Genomic DNA, 22,146 nt, shown 5'->3' on the forward strand with positions numbered 1-22,146 from the left:
GAAGGTTCGTGGTCGGCGTCGACAGGGGCCACCGCGCCAGCCTGACACTCAGAGTGGTCCTCAATCTCCTGCCCAACAGCAGTGGGTTCCCACGGGGAACTGTTTCAACCCTCTTCAGCAGGATGAGGTCCCTACTCCAGCCTCCACCTGAGCCTCACCCTCACCCTCACCCTCACCCTCGACAGCCCCTTCCCCCTGAGTTCCCCCCCTCTTCCCCCCCCCCCCCCCTCCCCCCTCCTCCTCCCTCTCCCCTCTATCTCTCCCTTCCCCGCCCCTTCTTCTCCTTCCCTCATCTTCCCCCCCCCCCCCCCACCCCTCCCTCCCTACCTTCCCGCTAAAGTCCCCCCCCCCCCCCGGCGATCTCTTCGCACCCCCCACAGCTCGCTTAGCCCGAGATACCCCTGCTCCCTCACCCCTTCCCGCTAAAGTCTCGCAACCGTCGCAAGGCGATCTCTTGGCAGCGCCTTTTCCACGAGTCGCTTAGCGAGAGAGGGATAGCCTTTCTTGCGACCCCCTCTTCTGGTGCAGACGTCTCCCTTCGCAGCAGTTTCTCGTGGTCTGACGAGCTTCGACATTCGTCGTCATTGGGAATTCTTTGCCTATGACTTTACATGGTTTCTCGGTGACCCCTCACCAGACCTTGAGGCAGACTACTTCAGAGTTCACGTTCTGTTCCTTGCAGCTAGGGGGATAGAAGCATTGGACTCAACGGTTGGCTTCTCTTTTCCCCTATGTGGCAGGGACCAGACTGAGTGGACTATAGACTCAGTGTTGGAGTGGCTGCAGACACAGGCCCTAGAGTTACCTCATCACATGGGAGACCTAGAGGTTACAGACTTGCTTCAGACTCTTTGGCCATTGGCCAAGTTTGTTGTGACACCTCCAAACGCAGCAGGATGTAGACACATTGTGGTTCATTTCTTTGCTGACACGCAGAGCCCGCAATTCTATGTACACATACATGAGGACTCCTGGACAGAGAAGGTTGCTTTACGCACGGCTCGGTCTACTTTGGCTTGGGCTAGACACTCTCTATAGTCTCGCCTATCTTGAGGACGCTTGGATGCGGATTACTCCCCATCCAAGCCAGCCTCGAAGATAGCACGGTTAGCTGCTGCGGTAGCATCAGTTCTTTCTCACTCCTCATAAGGATACTCTCATGGAACGTACAGAGATTAGGTGGACCCGAGTTTCAGCGTCATAGGGGCATAGGGGCCGACTGCATCAGGAGCTTCAGCGATGCCTTGTGGGAGGAGAGATTGACATTCTTATGCTACAGGAGCATCATCTGTGTGAGAGCCGCATTAGACGTTGTGGTCAGCTTTTGCATGGACGATATGAGACTTTTTTGTCAGTTGCATTTGGACCTGGTGGCATCCAGGTCGGGTATGTATTACTATTGCGGATTCTATGCAGCAAGCCATTGTGGGCAGAGGCATTATTGTGCCAAGCAGAGCTCAATGGATCACTATGCAGGTTTAGGGTTGTCTCCTAGGCTTCCTGAACATCTATGGGCCCAATGTGGCGAGTGCATGTGCAGAGTTTTGGTCTCAGATTGTTGAGTCTCTGCCGCAGGCAAAGCAATGGTGCATAGGGGGTGACTTCAACATGTTAGAGGAACCCTCTGGCAGGATTGGTGGTAGCCATACTACTGTGCATGGAGTTGAGCTGGCAGCTTAGGAGAGGTTATGTATGACTGCGGGTTTCAGATGTGTGGCAGCATTCCAGCTTCTTGAGGCCCCCAGAAAGCTTGGCCTTCTCTCGTTCGGACCAAAGAGTGGGAGGAGTGAATCTACCTCGGATAGATCGCTTCTACGCTAGTGACCACTTCTGTGACTTGGGTGGGATAGTCGGCATTCTGGCAAGGACTTCCTTTTCAGACCATGCTCCAGTGATCCTTACAGTGACTCATAGGCAAAGGAGGGGGAGCACGACACTTCGCATCCCAGAGAGGTCTTGCTGGACTCAGCGCTTCGAGAGCGAGTGGAGGCTCTTTGGACGGAGAGCCTCGACATGCAAGATTCTCCTGCTAACAGAGTGGCCTCAGGACTTGTTGAGCTTAGTCGACTCTTTCTTCACGAGTCTTCGGCTCGCCTGGCTGCAACGAGAGAGGAGCAGCAGCGTCTCTGACGGGGCGTTGCTTCCTTACAGAGGATGCAGGAGCAGCATCCAGACAGCCATTGGTTGGAGGAGCAGTTACAGCAGGCTCGCCAAGAGCTCGTCAGCACAGAGGAGAGGCGCCATGAGTTTGCTTTCCATCGACAGGCATCTCAATAGACCCAAATGGGTGATAGAGTAACAGGTGCTTTCTTTGAGGCAGTGGGACCTCAGCATACGCATGCCAAGGTCAGTCAGTTGAGGAGGCCCGATGTGTCAGTTGCTTCAGAGCCAGACGACATGCGTGCAGTTGCTACAGACTTCTACCGTGATTTACTATCTGCAGAGCCTCAATCAGAGCATCAGGATGCATGCAGAGAATAGGTGTGGACACAAATGCCTAGTCTTGTGACTGAGGAGATGCGCTAGAGGCTTGAGTTGCCTCTTCAGCTTGACCGAATAGGGAGAGCTAAGCCACGTAAACCAACCTGCTGTGAAACCAAAAACCTGCTCATCGCCTCAACATAGAATAGAAAGAGGAAGAGGGCAAGAGGGCAGCCCTGGAGGCCAACCTTCACAGGTGTGAGCAAGCTCTTAAAACCTTTTGTTGTGCATCTTGCGCACTGATCAACTGGAGAAAGACAGTGGCTTTCTCGGTTGGTAGTGCTCCTATGCCCGATTGGATGCCACGCGAGGGTTTCAGGTGGATTCCCAGGGAATGCAATTCGGTACTTGGACTGTCAGGTCTTGTCTCCCGAGCAGCAGATTGCTCCCCTCCTCCTATCTATCAGGAGGAAGTTGTACATTGGAGCTCCGCACGACTTTCTCTGGCAAGTAGAGTTGTAGTGGCCAACCAGGTGTTGTTGGCTACTATGTGGTCCACCTGTGTGGCTTTTCCCTTCTCCCATCTCTTGATTTAGCCTCATTGTACATATGCTGTTTTTTCATTGGGAATGTCTCCCCATCATGATTGTTGTAGCCCTCTCTTGTAGAGGTGGTTGTAGCCCTATGGGCTGTTTCATTAACTAATAAAAGGACCTTTTTCTCGGAAAAAAAAAAGTATCTAGGGATGTGTCAAAGATCAAAGACTTGCATGTGTCAATGCCGAATGGTATCAATATCCTCCGCAGAGAGGGTCTGCACAAGACGGCTCCTGTGTCTCGCCAAGATAAGTCTGATCTGTTGATGTAGTCTCTTTCGCTTGGAAGAGTGGCCTCTCATCCTGGGTCTCCTCGATCTCCCAATCTCAGCTGCTCGATCACTCACTTTGCCTCTATTGATGATATGGTATGTATCTCCGCTATCTTGCTGCTATCGTAAGTGCTCTGGTATGAAAAAATCTCTGATCTGACTCTGGGTGTGTCTCTCCAAATGTACCTCTCTCTCTCCCATGAGCTCTGCTCGATGTCACTGTATCTCAATCAAATATAGACCGAGGCATCTCAGGTCGTAGAATCGCATGACTCTACATAAAGGCATAAACCCCTCTCTGAAGAGGCAATGGAAGCAGCCACGTATCTCACAGTAGGCTATACAGTGGCATATGTAATGAAGCTGTGTCTCTGGCTCTCTCTGACATAGCTGACAAAGTTTGTCTTCCGTTGGGATGCCTATAGATCTGTCTCTCTCAATCTCCAGCTCATGAGATGATGTGCGGATTTGTCCAATAGCACACCGTAATCCATGTAACAAGTGGGAATCCATGTATGCTGGTCTCCTTAGAAATCCATTCTCTGTGAGGTGTAGAAGATACTCTCTGTAGAAAGCCATCTTCGTATCTAGCTCCTATGTCGGCTGAATCCATGTCCTCTGAGTGTCAAGCTGGAGTATATCCATCCGTGTAACTTTTCTAATCTCCCTCTATGTCAAGGAGAGGGAGGGGGCATCCAAGGAATATTGAAAAGGAGGAAGCCTATCCATAGAGAAACCATGTAGCTCAAACCACGATGCCATTTGTGCATACCAACATGATGTGTCTCCCTGAGCTGTGAGAGGACTCCGGAGCAAGCCGTAACGCTCCCGTGGTAGCTCCCATACGCTATGTAAGAAAGTATTGATCTCGTGAGCGTCTCTACTACTAGTGAGGTTGCGGCCATCTCTACTCTAGTAATCTCATGTGGAAATGTGGCCTTAGCCTTGATCATCCTGGTGGTGCCGATCGTCTGACCCACTGCGCTATAGTATTAAATATCATAGCCCTTGTCATCCCAAGGTTAACAGACATTCCACTATCCTGTGCAAAAGTGTGTTAAGCATTAAGACAACGTTGCATCCCCTCTGGACAGTTCCCCTTTGACACGGACGAGTTTTCACGCGAGAAAAATCTTGGCTTTCACAATCTTTCGCGATAGAACTGTGCGTACTTGTGGCGGATTAGCAATTAGCTAATCCGGTTCCTATTTAGAAGGCTCTTTCCTTGGCAAACGCAAATAAAACCCCCAGACCTGTACATCGTCATCTGAGAAGCCCAAGTAGTGGAGCATCACCATATGTGTCAAGGGGAGAGAGAGATGCGCGAGAGCAAATCGTCGCGCTACATAGAGCAAGGGAGAAGGCAAGCTTTCTATAAAGCTGTGATCACCCACACCCACTACTCACACACACTGTAGTCACTTGAAGAGAAAAAATCAACCCCCTCTCTTGAAATGGACGCCCTGGGAAAGTGCATCTAGAGCTTCCATGTGTCCAGTTTGCCTCTTTTGAGTTAATTTCCTAGTACCCACCAACTTATAAGTGTAGCGAGGGGCTAAATGACTTTGAACTCAGCCTAGACACCCTTTTATTGCTCGGATTCCAATGCCGATTGGCCTGACCATCTCGTGGTGACCTCCCGACTGCGGGTGAAACTCTCGGCCATCACACTGGCCACACAATGTCCGTCCATTTGTGACTTCAAAAAGAGGGTCCCAAAAATTAAATAAAAATCAAGGGAAAGAAACCAACAACTAAGGTTAGTGGTTGCCACAGCCTCGTGACAATCCCTTCTTGAAATCACAAATGTCCTCAATTGCATGCCATATATACATGCCATTGATGATCTTGTGTTGTTAGCACCCTTTTATCATTGCATGTACCCACAAGAAAGGTCATAACACAAGATGCAAATGACTTAATGAGTCCTTCATACTTTTGTCATTTCCATCTATGATAGAAGTGAGCATAATACCTTTAACACTTGAAGAGCGATGCACACTTCTATTGCATTGAATCCGTATATACATTTGATGTGCTAGCTCTATGATTACCCCTCCTTTGCACACGTTGCGTTGGGGCATTTCCATCCACTTTGCATCCATAGGTGGATAGTTCTTTAACTTCACCAAATAGCGTCTTGCAACTTGTTCCTTAACTTTTCTTTCCTTATGTGCCAAAATCTGCTCAAGAACCAAAATCTCATCAAGTTCATCAACTTCTGGATGATCCTCCTGTGGCATATCTTTTGGCACATCACCCAAATAGCGTCTTGCAACCTGTCCCTTAACTTTTCTTTCCTTATGTGCCAAAATCTGCTCAGGAACCAAAATCTCATCGAGTTCATCAACTTCTGGTTGATCCTCCTCTGGCATATCTTCTTGCACATCACCCACAAAGGACTCACGTGAAACGCATTATGAATCTTCCAAGTGTCACGCATTTTCAATCTATAAGCAACATCGTTGATCTCATCAAGCACTTGAAAAGGCCCACAGTAACGCATACTGAGCTTAGGAAACAACCGTTCTTTGCCCTTCATCTTCTTTAACCCTGCCTTTTCAAGCCTCAATAGAACCCAATCTCCAGGTGAAAACCTTTGCTTGAGTCTTCTCCAAGGCAACTTTGATTTTCTTATACATTTCATCCATGCTCTCAACATATCAATCTGCCTCAAAGATCTTGTCCTTTGTATGCAAATACCTTCAACAATCTCAAAAGGTGCCTTTCCTGTGGACGAATACACCATATTGTTGTACGCATAATCGAGCATAGGCAAATATTGTTACCACTTGCCCTTATCATCTGGCACATAACATTTCATCAGATCCAAGACAATAGAATTAGCCTCTTTTGACTGACCATAAGTTTGTGGATGAAACAAATATGAGAACTTGAGCGTAGTGCCCATGTTCTCAAACAATCCTCTCCAAAACAAACTTGTCACGCGAGGATCACGAAAACTGGCAATCGACTCTGGCATACCATGGTACTTAAACACGTTGTACATGAACAAGTTACAATCATGCCATCTAGTCAGATTTTATCTTCTTCTTGACACGAATATAATGGGTTTGCTTGCTGAACCTACAAATAATGATCCATATACCATCATTCCCTCTCGGCGTTCTTGGAAGATTAAAGATAAAATCCATAGCAATGCTTTCCCATGGCTTATCTAGAATAGGCAGTGGCTTTTGCATGTCAAACTTGACCTTTTGGCAAATCACGCATGCTCGCACAAAGGCATCCACATCTCTCCTCAAGGTAGGCCAATAAAAGAATGTCTTGATGGCTTTCACAGTCGCATGTATACCACCATGCTCTGCATACGGTAGGACGTGGCTTTCTACCATAACCTTATGTCGCAATGGCCTAGTGACACATAGTCTACCATGCATCATCATAAAACCATCCTTGAGGAGGTAGTGCTCATGGCGTTGCCCATCTTGCAACTATTCAAAGATCCCTGCAAAATCTTCATCAGTAGCATAATGTTCCTTCATGTTTTCAAGCCATGATGATAAGGAATTGACACAGCTAAAATTTGTGGCTTCCTTGATAACGCATCAGCCACCACATTCTTCTTGCCTTCCACATGCATAATCTGGAAGTGGAACATAGAAAGAATGTTTGCCCATCGCATATGCTTTTCGGATAACTTTGACTGTGTCAAGAAGTATCACAAGGTCAGATGATCTGTCTGGACCATAGTTACACGGAACGGAAACGGGGAACGGGAATGGGGGGCTCCGGGACGTTCCCGGAACGGGGGGCCCTCGGGGTGGCGGAACGAGAACGGAGGCCGGAACGGTAGCCTTGAGGGAAAAGGAGAGGGAGAGGGAGAGAGAGCCTTGAGGAAGAGGGTGAGGTAGAGAGCTTGAGAGAGAGAGAGGTTTTAAAGCCCTTCTTTATATAGGAGAGGATGGAACTAACACCCCCCCAAAAGTTCAAAAAACCTGCCCCAAACTGTCATTTTTTATAACTTTGGTGTTCCGGATGCCGTTTCGGGGCCTGTTCTGCCTGCCGTTCCGGTTATGCCTGGGAAGGGAACGCGTTTCGGTCCCATTCCCGTTTCAAGGAGACGTCGGGCTTGGGAACGCGTTCCGAGAACGGGAGGGCCCCGTTCCGCCCGTTCCATGTTACTATGGTCTGGACAACAAAATCGGCACCTAACAGGTAGTGCTTCCAGCTAGAGAGCGCATGAATGACGGCTAGTATCTCTTTCTCATAGATTTGCATAGTCTTTTCTGGCCCCTGCAAGATTCTGCTCTCGTAAGCTACTACCCGACTGTCTTGCATTAGCACTGCCCCAATACTATTGCCACACGCATCACATTGGACCACAAATGACTTCCTAAGATCTGGTAAAACAATCACGGGATCTGAAGTCAACTTTTCGTTTAAGAGACTGAAAGCTATAATCTCTTTTGGTGTCCATTTGAAAGTGACCTCTTTCTTTTGCAAAGCCTGCAAAATTCCTGATAAACCCTTAATAGTATGAGCACAATCCCAAGAAGCTTTGAACATCATGTACAGTCTTCAAGTCTGGCCATGTCTTAAAAGCCTCAACCTTTGCGGGATCCGTTCGGACACCATCCTTTGACACTATGTGGCCAACAAAGTGGATCTCTTCCAAGAAGAATTCACTTTTCGTAGGATTGACAAGTAACCTATGACCGCGCAACTCTTTGAACACAATGGTCAAGTGACGCCTATGCTCCTTTTCATTCTTTGAATAGACTATCATGTCATCAAAGAATGTGCCAACAAACTTTTGGTGCGAGCGAAAAATCCGGTCCATCATCCTATTGAACGTAGCAAGAGCATTTGTAAGACCAAATGGGATCACTAAAAACTCATAGAGACCAAATGTCATCCTAAACGCAATCTTGTGCACATCCTCTGTTCTTATACGAATTTGATGGTACCCGCTCTTAAGGTCTATCCTGCTGAAAATTGCAGCACCTGTCACGAGGACGTGGCAACTGCTAACTTTAGTTGTTGGTTTCTTTCCAATGATTTTTGCTTTATTTTTGAGACCTCTTTTGAAGTTGCAAATGGTCAGACATTGTATGGCCAATGTGAACGATAGTTTCACCCGCAGAGACGGGAAGTGGGTCAGCACTGGAATTCATACAGTAAGAGGATGTCTAGGCTCTGTACAAGATCATGTAGGTCCCGCCGCCGCACTTAGTAAGTTTGTGGATACTAGGAAGTGAGCCAATAAAGCATAAAGTCAAGGTGGGATCACCAACAGAAAGTATCCGACAATTGGGCCACATTGCACTTTTGGATGTGGTCCCAATGAGGATAGATGGTCAGAAGACCAGTGGGAGCCCAACGAAAGCATCTCCTAAAAATTAGGAAACTGCTATTTTGAGCCATGAAATGTGTTCGCGTCATTACCTCCGGAATGACAAGGGGAACATTTTAGAACTCTGCCCCGCGAAGTCAATTAGGCAACCAGTCAGGAGATTTTTAGGCGGCGACCCCGAAACAGGAAATTGCTTGTAATTGTGCCAAGTGGCACATTTTAGTGTACTTTCCTTATGCAATGAAGAGGTAGCGCTGAATATTAAGCTGGGAGGCCTAATTTTTCATACTGTCACAGTTTAAGAGCTATGGAGTGCTTTCTTTTCACTCTATGTACAGTGTGGTGCTAGGAGTGATGCCCTACACACTGCACACTGCTCTCTCTCCCCCCCCTACATGCAGTTATGTGATGCCCCACAAGAGGGCTCTTCATTTGACTGATGTACAGTTGTGTGGGTTCATGCGTGATTGCCGAGGCAAGAGCCTCTTGCACAGGTACTAGATTAGCTAGTTGCTAATCCCCCGCAGGTACAGGTAAATACGGAGAGGTTTCAAGTGAGAAATCTCGTCCGATTCAAAGGGCAAGTAGCCCTACGAGTGCAAGAGCTCGAGGACTTGCTACAAATGCGACCGGCTCGCGAAACGGAGCCCAAAACAGAGAATTATAGCCTGCTGTGTATTTTTGCAGGTTTAGGGTTTTGGCCCTAAACGGTCCATAATACCCCGAGGAGGTCCGGGGACGCGAGGGGACCGCTATAGAGGTGATCTGGCGCATTTTTGGGGCAGAAAACAGAGAATTCAGCGTGCTGCAGACTCTCGCCAGGTTTTGTAAAGTGTCCGTATGCATCGGGAAAGTCATCTGTTGCGTGGGGATTCTGTCTATAAAGCGTCCTAGTACAGTTATGCTGCCGAAATCGGGCCAGAATAGGTGGATTTTAGCTTGGATTATGCGGGACAGCTCGTAGGAAATCACACGTTTTATTCCCTCTGTAAAAGTATAAAGAAATACCAAAGGGGCGCCAATTTTGGGGCCTACAGGTTGTTGGCGTTTGCTCGGAGCATTCTAGCTTCCGAGCCGTGTGTGTGCATAAGTGCTCTATGTGTGTGTTTAAAGTAAAGAATTTTGGGTGAAAGCCAAAGCCTACCGCCCCATGGGCCGGTTTCGGCACCCTCTAAACGGTCAAGAATATCATCAATCCCTGGAATAGGAAACTTGTTCTTGATGGTATTCCTATTCAATGCACGGTAGTCAATACACATGCGCCAAGAGCCATCCTTCTTCTGCACTAGGAGCACTGGGGAGCAAAAAGATGATGAACTAGGCTGAATCAGCCCTTCTCTAAAAGCTCCTCAACCTGGCCCATAATCTCTTTCTGTTGAGCTGCACTAACCCTGTAGGAAGGTCTGTTTGGTGAGCTACACCCTTGCACCAAATCTATCATATGGCCTCAAGCCTCTCCGGCGGAAATTGTGACGGTAATGAATCAAAAATACAGTCATCAAACTTTCGCAAAAATGCTAAGTTTTCTTTATCTAACACAGATAAATTTGACTAACAATTATCTGAAACATCACATGTAAAAATCAAGTACACAGACAAATGATTCTTAATTACAAAAGTGATAGCCAAAGCAGATACAATAGGGACAGACTCCCCTTTGAGCTTTACATCCAAAACATGAGTTTTGCCCCTATGCTGAAAGGTGATCTTTTTGTCAAAGACATCCAGTACGCCATGTATTCGGAACATCCAAGGGATTCCCAACAGCGCATCGCACCCTTCCAATGGCATGATATAGAACTCTTATGTGTCCACATACGACTGAATATGCAGACGCAGCTTTCCAATGATGGGAGTAACACACTCTGAGTGGCCAAGACATGCCAACCCTGCCTCTGCCGTGTACCCCATCTCTTCAACTCTGATGCCCAGCTTCATAACTAACTCTAGTGAGATAAAGTTCGCTTTGGCACCTAGATCAAAAAAGATAAGTGCCGTCTGGTCTCTTACTTTACCCCATGCTTTGCATAACTCGCTGGCATCTGGGCTTGGCCTGTCACCCACCATGTCTAGAACTAAACCTGACGTGGGCTTGGGCTTCTTCCATTTCTTGTTCTCTTTATCATCTGAGTCAGCTGGTCTTTTCCTTTGTGGAAAATCTGTAGCAAGGTGACCAGGCTTCTCGCATATAAAGCATTTATTCTCAGCCATCAAGACCTTCTTTTCCTCCAACGACTTATGCACAAAAGGCTTCCTTTTCTATTTCTTTGTCTGCGCTCCAGAAGTCTCGACTGAATCCTTGCCTTTGTTTGCCTTTTCTGACCTCTCGGACACTTCAGGAGTCACTTTCCCAAAGGGCTTCTTTGCTGGATTTTTCTTTTGTTGCCCCCCTTTCACGTTGCCCGGAAACCCACTGTCCTCTCCCTTCAACAAGGCAAGACCAGTGTTGGAAACTTCCATAAGCTGAGTGAGGGTAGCCACTTTGTGTTCTTTGTACAGTAATCTCGAAGCCCTATAGGCAACCCACAACACTACTTCTCAATCTTCTCTGTCAGTGGCACAAACCTATAGGAGATTACTGAGAGCAAACGCTTTACAAAACCTCTGATTGTACTCCTGTAGGCTCTTGCAAGTAGCCGCAGTGAGTTGGTGCCAATCCGTCATGACATCGACTTCAAATTCATTTGATAGCCACGCACATGCAAACATTTGCTTGAAGTATATCCATGTGGTGGGTGCCTATCCTTGCATCAACAGTGTCGTCCACCATGCAAGCACATTGCCTTTCAAGAAAGTGGCAACTTTCCTGACCTTAGAGGCCTCGATAAAATTCCCCCCTACATAAGTTGTATCAAACTGCTGGAGGAAAGTAAGAGCCTTTGCCTTATCCTCAAAGCTGCTGAAAGTGTCAAACTGTACAATTGCACCACCTTCTTTGTAGGCTTTTTGGCTTTTCCAATGCCCCCGAATTGTCATAGGGAATCGTCTGTAATAAGGGCACTATAAGAGGGATCTTCGGCGTTCCTTGGCCATTGACATTTTGCGTCATTGGTGCCATATGTGGCTGCTGGTCGGAAAAACCAGCCATGCCAAAATTGCCCTATGGCACCCCAAACTGGCCCTAGTTACTCTGAAAGCCTTGTTGCATGCCGATATTACCATACATAGGGTTCGGCATCATGCCTTGCATACCCCCAGGCATATATTGTTGGTTTCTAGGCGCATAACCAGCCATACTTTGAAACATAGATTCACCCCCGAAATACCCAAGATATACCGTGGGTGGTGGAAAAACCCGATGCATTGCCTTGAAACTGGTTCCTTGTCCATTTAATTCAACATGTGGACTTTGAAAGGTGGCAGGCTGAACTGGCAAAACCTATGGAATTGGCTTCCTAACCACTTCATGGACAAAAGGAACATGTCTTTGAGCCCCAACAGACTCCACAACGTGCAAGTGCTCCCTATCCTGTTGGGACGCATGAAGTACTTGGACTTGAGCCTCAACGCGCTCTACTAGCTCTATGAGTTTCCTTGTCTGTTGTGGCACTGGTGGCGCTTGGTGGTGCTTGCAGAAACTCCATAAACCTTGGGTTCTACACCAATCGAGTGAAAACATTCACAACGGCAACCAACCGAGTCCTGAATGCATCATCTTCAAGTTGCCCAGTCATAAAGCCATGGACTGGTGGAGCATTCACATCAACAAAAGGTGCAGACAGGGATGGCCTAGAACTCTCGCGAATCTCAAACACCATAGGTATTGTCTGCCTGTCCTGCGAAGAGGAACCCTCTACCATGATGCCTTTCCCTTTGTCGGCCATAGTGAAATCCCGCGTTCATGTTCTTTGTGTCTTCACCAAAAACCAACCAAGGCTCACTTCTTGAGTAAAAAGTGATTCTGTCCCAGCCACGGAAACCATGAAACCGGCCCGTAGGGCGGTAGACTTTTGCTTTCACCTGCCGAAATTAGACTTTAGGGGACACAAACTTTGCAAATAAAACCTGTAACTGAAATTAACACTTCGAACACACACGGCTTGGAAACTAGAGCGCTACCAAGCAGACGCCGACAACCTATTGGCCCCAAAGACTAGCGCCCCTTTCGGTATTTCTTTATTCTTATTGCGAATAGATGACCAGAACACTTTCACCTATCTCTTACCAAGCTGTCCAAACCTGTCCATGGCTGTAATTGCAGGTTTTTGACCCAATTTCGCCAACATAACGACGTAAAACCCTCTGTAGGTCAAAAGTACACATCAAGGACACTTTCCCTTGCAGTTAGGAAGCTTTCCAATTTCAGTTCTCTGCAATTCCCTGTTTTGACACTGTCAAGTGCCCAAAGCCCTATTTAAGCATCTAGAGGCTTTCTTGAGGCTCCCCTGACGTTGTCCTGCAGTTTAGGCGCGAAACCCGAAACCTGCAGAAAAACTCACCAGCCTGTAATTTTCTGTTTTAGATTGTTTTGGACGGAGCGAACACATCTACGTGTGTCTCTAGTGCTCCTGCACACAATGGGACAATTCCCCTTCAAAACAGACGAGTTTTCACGCAAGAAAACTCTCCATTTTTGCAATCCTTCGCAATGGAATTTTGCGTAGCTGTGGGGGGATTAGCAATTAGCTAATCCGGTTCCTATTCAGAAGGCTCTTGCCTTGGCAAACGTGCATAAAACCCCCAGACTGTACATGGTCATCTGAGAAGCCCAACTAGTGGGGCATTACAATATGTGCCAAGGGGAGAGAGAGAGAGATGCGCGAGAGCAAATCGTCGCACTACATAGAGCAAGGGAGAAGGCAATCTTTCCATTAAAGACATGATCACCTGCACCCACTACTCACACACACACTGCAATCACTTGAAGAGCAAAAATCAGCCCCCTCTCTTGAAATGGGTGCCCCCTCTACATGTAGACTGGGAAAGTGCATTTGGAGCCGCCATGTGTCCAGTTTGCCTCTTTTGAGTTAATTTCCTAGTACCACCAACTTATAAGTGAAGCGAGGGGCCTAAATGACTTTGAACTAAGCCTAGACACCCTTTACTGCTCGGATTCCAGTGCTGATTGGCCCAACCCATCTCGTGGCGACCTTCCCTTCCCAACTGCGGGTGAAACTCTCGCCCATCGGCCGTTTCAAATAGGCCACACAATGTCCGGTCATTAGTGACTTCAAAAAGAGGGTCCCAAAAATTAAATAAAAATCAAGGGAAAGAAACCAACAACTAAGGTTAGTGGTTGCCACACCTCTCCATCTGCAAACAAAATGCTCCTCGCTCTCCACTTCCTCTCTGCATACTCTACACACTCTCTCCTCCATGAGAATGTCATGAGCTCGCCCCACCTCGATCTCTAGTATGTGTGATGACACTCTGAGCTGACCAATCGCCACCCATGAGCTGTGTGGCATGCAGGCGTCCACAAAGCATGGTCGTTGTATGAACCCGTCCTCCAATATGGTAAGAATATGGCCTCTATAGTGTGACATCTTCCGCCAAAGGGGAGACGTGATCCAAGTCTGTCTGATATAGAACTTCCAGAGATCATGTCGGGTCACTATGTTTCTCTCACTACGTGAGAGAGAGAGAGAGAGAGAGAGAGAGTAAATGAAATGAAACGAAACAAAATGAAATGTTATATTAAACATCTTCAAAGGCCAAAATGACCTACTTGACCAAAAGTTGCATCCCAATAGAATCTGATACTGTGTTTAGAAAGCTATAAAAAGAAAATCTAAAATCTAGGTCTGTCATACATCGATGGGTAGGTAGTAGGGGTAACAGAGTAAACATGGTGAACAATGTAAGGGAGATGAGAGCTAGAGACTATCATATGCATCAGTCCATTAATACACGGGAGGAGTGGGGGAATGGGGGGTAGAGGCTCGAGGTGTACAACAGCTCAGAGAGAGAAATGAAATGTTATATTAACGTCTTCAGAAGGCCAGAATGACCTATGAGACCAGAAAGTTACAATGTGGTGGATCTGATATAAAGTCGGAGTAACAAAAATGACAGAATAAAATGCTATGGAATCCGAAACAGTTAGGTGTGATCTAAGCAACTAGGTGGGATAGCAAAATCACAGATTACAAAAGATCCAACATCGGTTGCTGGCGGATCTCATCAATCTCCTCCATGGTCAATAGCCTGACCGGGCGTCGTGCATGTCGGGCCAAAGTGATCCGAATCCTCTGATGTAGCCTCCATCGATGCTATGTAGTCCTCCGCAGTCGTGAGCGTCTGGATCTCCCTAGCTCGGTCGCTCGGTCGCTCAATGTGCCTCTGGTGTGAGGCGGCAAGCTCTCCTGTGGTAGTAGCTCCTCCGGGTGTCCAATGTCTGCTCTAAAGAAGTCTGTGATCCGTCTCTGAGATTGGTTGGCCTCTCCCCTCATCAGGCTCTCTCTGTGTCTGCGCAGTTCAAGCAAAAACAGACCCAAGCATCTCTGATCCTCGTACCGCATGACTCTGGAGAGTGGTCCGAAGCCCTCGCAGTGGAAGTGGCCGCGTATCTCATAGTAGACGGGGCAGTGGCATGTGTAGTGCAACTCTATCTCAGGCTCCAGGTCACACAAGAGGCATGTCCTGGCCTGTGTTGGTACTTTGCTGTATCTCCCAGTCTCGATCCGTAGTTGGTGTGAAGATGTGCGTATTTGGCCAATAGCACATCGTATCCCGTGAAACAAGTGGGTGTCCATGTATCTGGGTCTCGTCACAAAACCATCCTCGGTAAGCTGGAGAAGATGCTCTCTGTAGAAAGGCATCTTCGTGCCCAACTCCTGTGCTGGCTGTATCCATGTCCTCCTGGTGTCTAGCTGAGTCAGATCCTGGTGGATGAGCCTGGTGATCTCGGATTGTGTGAGAGTCAGAGAGGGTGCATCCAGTGAGTACTGGAAGGGGGGCAGTCTATCTATGTTGAACCCATGCGCCTAGAACCATGATGTCATCTCCCCATACCAGCATGTTGTATCTCCCTGCATGGCTAACTGTCGAGAGGTCTCAAGTGCAAGGCGGGCGTATCTGTTTCTAGGAAGTTCCCACATGCGGTGTATGAAGGAGACCGATCTGGTGAGTGCCGTGGGGGGGCAGCTAGCTCTACTCGGATAATGGCATGTGGTACTGAAGCCTTGGCTCTAATGAGCCGTGAGATCATATAGACTAGTGGCTTCTCCATGTCCCCCCATCCATCAATGCGACTTCCTCCCATGATGGTCCAATGAAGGTCCCCAAATCTCAGCTCCATAGAGCAATGAAGAAGCCACCAGGGTGTCAAAAAGCCAGAGCTTCGTCCGAGGCTCCTGAAACTGAACATGTGAACACATCCTCTCCAATCTACCCAATGTTGCATGGGCTTTGGTCAATCTAGTCTCTGCTGCTCTTCTCAATGAAAAAGCTGGTCCACTAAAAACCACTCCAAGGTAGGTGTAAGCATCTGTATACTCCTCCATCTCCTGGCAGTATGTGAATGCGGGCGCTGACCTCCTAATCCACTGTGGGGTGGTATTAAATACCATGACCTTGGTTTTACCAAGGTTGACAGACAAACCACTTTCATGGGCAAACCTGTGCAAAGCATCCAAGTGACGTTGCATCCCCTCCGGAGAATCGGAGAACAACACAATATCAGCAGCATATAACAATAGTGGAATCCATGTTCCTGCCAGTTGTGCACCTCTATCACCATCTCTCTCAATGTAGTCAGAAACCTCATCCACATACATACCAAATAGAGTAGGAGAGAGCGGGCAACCCTGCTTCACCCCAATAGTGGAATGAACCGCTGTAGATAGGCCCTCTGAGGTGCGTACATGCCCCACTACTACTACTGAGAGAGAGAGAGAGAGAGAGAGAGAGCTTGCTACCTGGCATATCTGTAGTAGTACTCGCTGCAATATGGGATTTATTGAAAACAATTGCTTTATGAGAGATTTCCGAGACAATCTCTGTAACTTTTTTCTGACAAATCGCCTCCAGATATAAAAGGTTTTCCATAGCTTGTACTGATACCGAAAAGTGATTAGCAACTTAGTTAACATAATATAAGCAAGATTTATTTTTAGTTGTTGGGACCTTACTTCGATAAGAAACTCAATTAACGCAAGAGGAGAAACCTTGCGCGGATGAGGAAGAGAGATTTGAGTATGGTAGTACAAGCAAGATTTCTTTTCAGTTGTTGAGGAAGACTTACTTGTCTAAAGACGTTTAATTTCATAATGCATTTGTAGTATTCAAAATCGGTCTCCCACTCATCCAGAGATATAAATTCTGCATAGCCGAGTACAAAAAGATGTTTCCTTTTCAAAATTTATACAACAAAGGTTGAGAACATGATCAACATCTAAATTCATCCTCACTACTAGCCTAAGCATAAATTGCTTCATTGTTTTGGTGGTGGTGAAAAGAGATATTAAACAGCACAGAACATAACAACAAATCTTAACGCATACTCAAACATTCAAAAAGATCGACAGATTACATCACGTTTCCTACCAGTCAAATGTACACAAAATGGCATCACCATAATACTCAGTGTCAACCACAACCTTCACATAGAACCATGGACCAAACCTTCACACAAAACCGTGAACCCTATTCAATACTTGAAGCTTACCATGTATGCAACCATGGGCCTTCACATAGAACCATGGACCAAGCCTTCACACAAAACCATGGACCCTATTCACTACTTGAAGCTTTCCATGTATGCAAACAAAAAAGAATTTCTTTGATGTCACACTAGTATGATCACCTTCCATTCCAAAAAGCTGGATTGAACTAAATTTGTATGCATGCCTCTACCAATCAATTACCTAGACTGGTAATACCTCCAGAAAACATTTTGTGAGTCAAGCATATGCTGATGACTATATGTTTATGGCTCGAGATCACCCTTACAAAGTCCCAAAGATCTGGAGAGCATTCTATCTTTATGCGCTTCAATAAATCCAAACTTATTGCCTTCAATGTTAAAGAATGGCATGCTCTTTTCTGGCCTAGTCAAAGAATGCAACCTACCACAGTTCGCCATTCCAGGTATCCTGTGGCTTTGATAATTACTTATCAACAAATGCAGTGGTGCTTCACTGTGTACAGAACACAGGGAATTATTGGAAGGTTTCTAATTGACCTTCAAAGGTGAGGTTATAAGTTGTACAATCCATTTTGATAGCAATTTTGGACATTGACTCATTCATGTCCCAAACTGGAATAATTTTTTAAGGGTAAAAATCATAAAAAGGTTGTGTGTCATTCAGGGAATGGAAAAATGGTGTATTCCAAACCCCGGACCCGCCTGAGGAGGCCCCATCCACTTCAGTTCCTCCACCTCCACCTCCTCCCTCAGACGCTACCGCTCCGCCTCCCCTGCCTCCTCCCCCTCCCCCACCTCCACCTCCACCCCCGCCTCCCGTCCCTCCTCTCTCCCTGATAGGGCCCACGGCCTCATCTCCCCTGACCCCTCCTCCACTCCTCCTCAGACGCAGGGGACTGGACACGCGTATGCCGCTAGGCTTTCTCTTGGTAGTGCTTTCACTACGTGTCACAAACTGCTAACGCGTCAAAGTTCTGAAGAAGGGAGTCAACTTGCAGATGTCGACCAAGGGGCCTAAACCTTAAGAAGAACAAGTAACACAAGAAGAAGTCCTACCAACTTATGGGGACCCCGTCCGATGGGGCCCCAAGTGACATGAAGGAAATAAAGCAGGACCCACACACACACACACACAAGAAATTGCGTAGCTGCTGACGTGGCAGATTTTCGTAAATTACATTGGTTGATGTCGTGGCAGGCTGTACGGATTTCCGTAAATTACGCTGGCAGCTTTTTGGCATTGCTTTTAGACCAGAAGCTTTTGAGTTTTGAAGGCTTTTCACTGTAACTGCTTTTCATAGGCCAAGGGCCTTTAAATATGTGCTAAGGGCTCATTCTCTGGTATGCTTCGTGGAGAAGGTGCAGAGTCTAAAGTACCAGCATGTACTGTGTTGATGCAATATAAAGAAATACCGAAAGGGGCGCCAAGGTTTGGGGCCAATACTCTCTGGGGTGGAATTCCGCCACTCCGTGTCGCGTGTCGTCTCTCTCTCTTTCAATTCAGTTGTTATTGAAGTGCTAAAAGTCTGTTCAGTCTGTTCTTTTCTGTTGGCATGCGGTGCCCGTCTTGTGACAGTGGTATCAGAGCATCAGGCGTGTGCTTTTTTGAAACCATACCGGTCCCACAAAAGAGGAGACATAGCAAACCAAAGACTTTTGGAATTTATTTGAGGTATCTTCAGCTTCTGACCTTGGACTTATTAGCCACTCCCACCCTTACTTCATCGCGCATCGAGCGCGCTCCCGTCTTCACCGCTCATGTCTTACAGGGCATAAGCCATAAAGATCACTTACAAGAGAAGGATCCAAGATTTGTTTCGAGCTGTTGTTTTTCTCAGAGGCAGTGCCGTGAAGATGTTGATAGCTACTAAGCAGCATACTCCAAGTACTTGGCTAGCTTTCAAGAAAAATTTAGCCCTAATTTATATGGTTTCTGACATCTTCCTTCGGAGTGCAACTTCTGGCAGAGAGGGTGAAACCGGCCTGTTCAATCCAAAAAGGGCGGTAGACTTTACTTTAAACCTTGATTTAGCTTTCACCCATTTAATTTGTCGTCCACTTTACCTGTACTTTCAAGACACAACAAAGGGGAGAGGGATACAGGCTGCTAGATTGCACCTGTATGAGTAGACCGACACCAGATTGGCCCCTAACTTAGGCGCCCCTTTCGGTATTTCTTTATTGTTCAAAAGAGGGAATAAACGATGTGGTTCCCTACAAGCTGCCCCGCACAACTCGGCTGAATTTCCACTGTTCCGGCCTGATTTCGGCAGCATAACTGTACTAGGACACTTCACAGTCAGTATTCCCACGCATTGACTGACTTTCCCGACGCATACGAGCACTTTGCAAAACCTGGCGAGAATCTGCAGCACGCTAAATTCTCTGTTTTCAGCCCTGAAAATGCGCCAAATCACCTGTACAGCGGTCCCCTTGCGTCCCCGAACCTCATGGGGGTATTAGGGTCCGTTTACAACCAAAACCCTAAACCTGCAAAAATACAAAGCAGGCTGTAATTTACTGTTTCAGGCTCCGTTTCGCGTGCCGGTCGCATCCGTAGCAAGTCCTCGAGCTCCCGCACCTGTAGGGCTACTTGCCCTTTGAATTGGACGAGATTTCTGGCGTGAAACCTCTCCGAATCACCTATACCTGCGGGGGATTAGCCGCTAGCTAATCCAGTACCTGTGCAAGAGGCTCTTGCCTCGGCAATCGCGCATGAACCCACACAACTGTACATTGGTCAAATGAAAAGCCCACTAGAGGGGCATAACATACTGCCATAGGGGAGAGAGAGGGCAGTGCGTAGCGTGCAGGGCATCACTCCTGGCACCACACTGTACATAGGAGGGAAAGCAAGCACTCCATAGCTCTTAGCCTGTGATAGGTTGAAAATGTGCCCTTCTCCTCTCTAAAATCAGCGCCCCTTCTCTTGCATGAGGAAAGTGCACCAAAAGGTGCCACTTGGCACATTTATAAGCATTTTCCCGTTTCGGGGTTGCCGCCTAAAAATCTCCCAACCGGTTGCCCAGTTGACTTCATGGCAGAGTAAGAAAATGTTCCCCTTGTCATTCCGGAGGTAATGAAGCCAACACATTTTCAGGTCCCAAAATAGCAGTTCCCTAAATTTTAGGAGATGCTGCCATTGTATCTTTCTAGGTCATCTGACCCTCTTTGTACACTGCGGCCACATCTAGAACTGAAATGTAGCCTCTGTAGCAAAGGATTCCACTTTGGCTAGTCAATGACCCCACTTTGTCTAACCATAGTCTTTGTCCAACCTTAGTGCTCTCTTGCCCTCAAGCCTGGACTCCCTCTGGACAGTTCCACACTAGCTATGCAATGCAGGGCAGTTAGATTTCCCGAGGGGTGTTTCCAAAAAGTGAAAGTAAATAGATAATAAGAAAGAAATCAACAAAAAGGATAGATAGTAGTCACACGCTGGTGACATACCCCCCTCTTGAAATCTCAAACGTCCTCGTTTGCATCTATGTCGTGCATGCTTACAGTCAACACTGATGCATTCAACACCTGTCAACACATGTACGACACATACATGCTCATTGTCAACCGTGGTGTATTCAACACCTTGTCGACTCATGTATTGTCTGCGTGTGAACCCTGTCCCAATGACATAGTGGTAGCTTCGCACTCTGCCATTGCTTTGAGTCACTAACTTTCCAATGACAAAATGGTAGCTGCACATTTTGCCACTGTCTTATAGTACACGTTGGATCCCGTAACACTTTCGAGCATACCCAAACCAACAGTTTAAGAATGCAGTTACACATGTACTCTTTAATAGAAGCACCTCTTTAATAGAAACACTTTCGAGCATACCCAAACCGACAGTTTAAGAATGCAGTTACACATGTACTCTTTAATAGAAGCACCTCTTTAATAGAAGCAATTACTGTATCCTTGACAAATTGACAAGAAATACTCACTTCTATAGCACTAACCAAACTTTTGGACATTCCATAAGAGCAATTGCCAAACTGACAATCTGTACAGCTCTAACATTCATGTAACAGGTATTTCATTTGAGATCACTTTAAATACCATGTACATCATTTGTTTCAGAAGCCATTGTCACACTAACAATCCATGTAGCTCTGAAACTCAAGGGGTCAAGGTAGGTTGCAAACCGAAGGCTTCAAGGTAAAGTGATAACACAGTTGGTGACTCTGCAAGTTCACCTTCTTCCATCCACTTAGCATCCATTGGTGGATAGTTTCTGAACTTTACTAAGTAACGCCTAGCAACCTTGCCTTTCACTTTCCTTTCTTTGTGTGCCAAAATATGTTCGGGGACCAAGATCTCGTCAAGTTCCTCGACTTCCAGCTGATCTTCAACTGGCATATCTTCTGGCACATCACCCACATAGGGTCTGAGAAGACTCACATGAAACGCATTGTGAATCTTCCAACTGTCAGGCAATTTCAGCCTATATGAAACAGCACTCATTATGTCGCACACTTGAAAAGGCCCATAGTAACGCATGCTGAGCTTTGGAAACAGTCTTTCCTTGCCCTTCATCTTCTTTAACCTTGCCTTTTCAAAGCGTAAAAGCACCCAATCACCAAGTGAATATACCACTTCACGACGGTGACGATCAACTGCTTTCTTTTGCTTTGCCTAAGTCCTTTCTAAGGCCACTTTGACCTTCTTGTACATTTCATCCATGTCCTGAACATACTTATCTGCTTCAAATATCTTGTCCTTCGTATGCAATATGGGAGGAACTTTCTTGCCACCTTCAACTATCTCAAAAGGTGCCTTGCTAGTTGATGAATGCACTGTATTATTGTATGCATACTCCACCAATGGCAAATACTGCTCCCACTTTCCTTTATGCTCTGACACATAACACTTCAGCAGATCTAGGACAGTAGAATTTGCCTCTTCTGATTGCCCATCTGTTTGAGAATGAAATGACGAAGAGAATTTGAGCGTT

The 22,146-nt window shown here is 46.7% G+C and overlaps 1 protein-coding gene across 1 annotated transcript in view; it reads right to left on the reverse strand.

Annotated features, from left to right (window-relative positions):
- LOC147451197 (uncharacterized) overlaps positions 1-22,146 on the reverse strand; it is an 81,263-nt gene that overhangs the window by 38,545 nt on the left and 20,572 nt on the right. The window contains exons 3-4 of the mRNA XM_086520157.1: positions 16,791-16,867; positions 16,465-16,602 (exon numbers count right to left, since the gene is read on the reverse strand). Coding sequence (XP_086376283.1) covers positions 16,465-16,602; positions 16,791-16,867 — 215 coding nt within the window. The remainder of the gene's footprint in view (positions 1-16,464; positions 16,603-16,790; positions 16,868-22,146) is intronic.

Source organism: Adiantum capillus-veneris, chromosome 9 (assembly GCF_014529385.1).
Source record: "Adiantum capillus-veneris isolate H3 chromosome 9, ASM1452938v2, whole genome shotgun sequence".
In the NCBI taxonomy this organism is placed as follows: Eukaryota; Viridiplantae; Streptophyta; class Polypodiopsida; order Polypodiales; family Pteridaceae; genus Adiantum; species Adiantum capillus-veneris.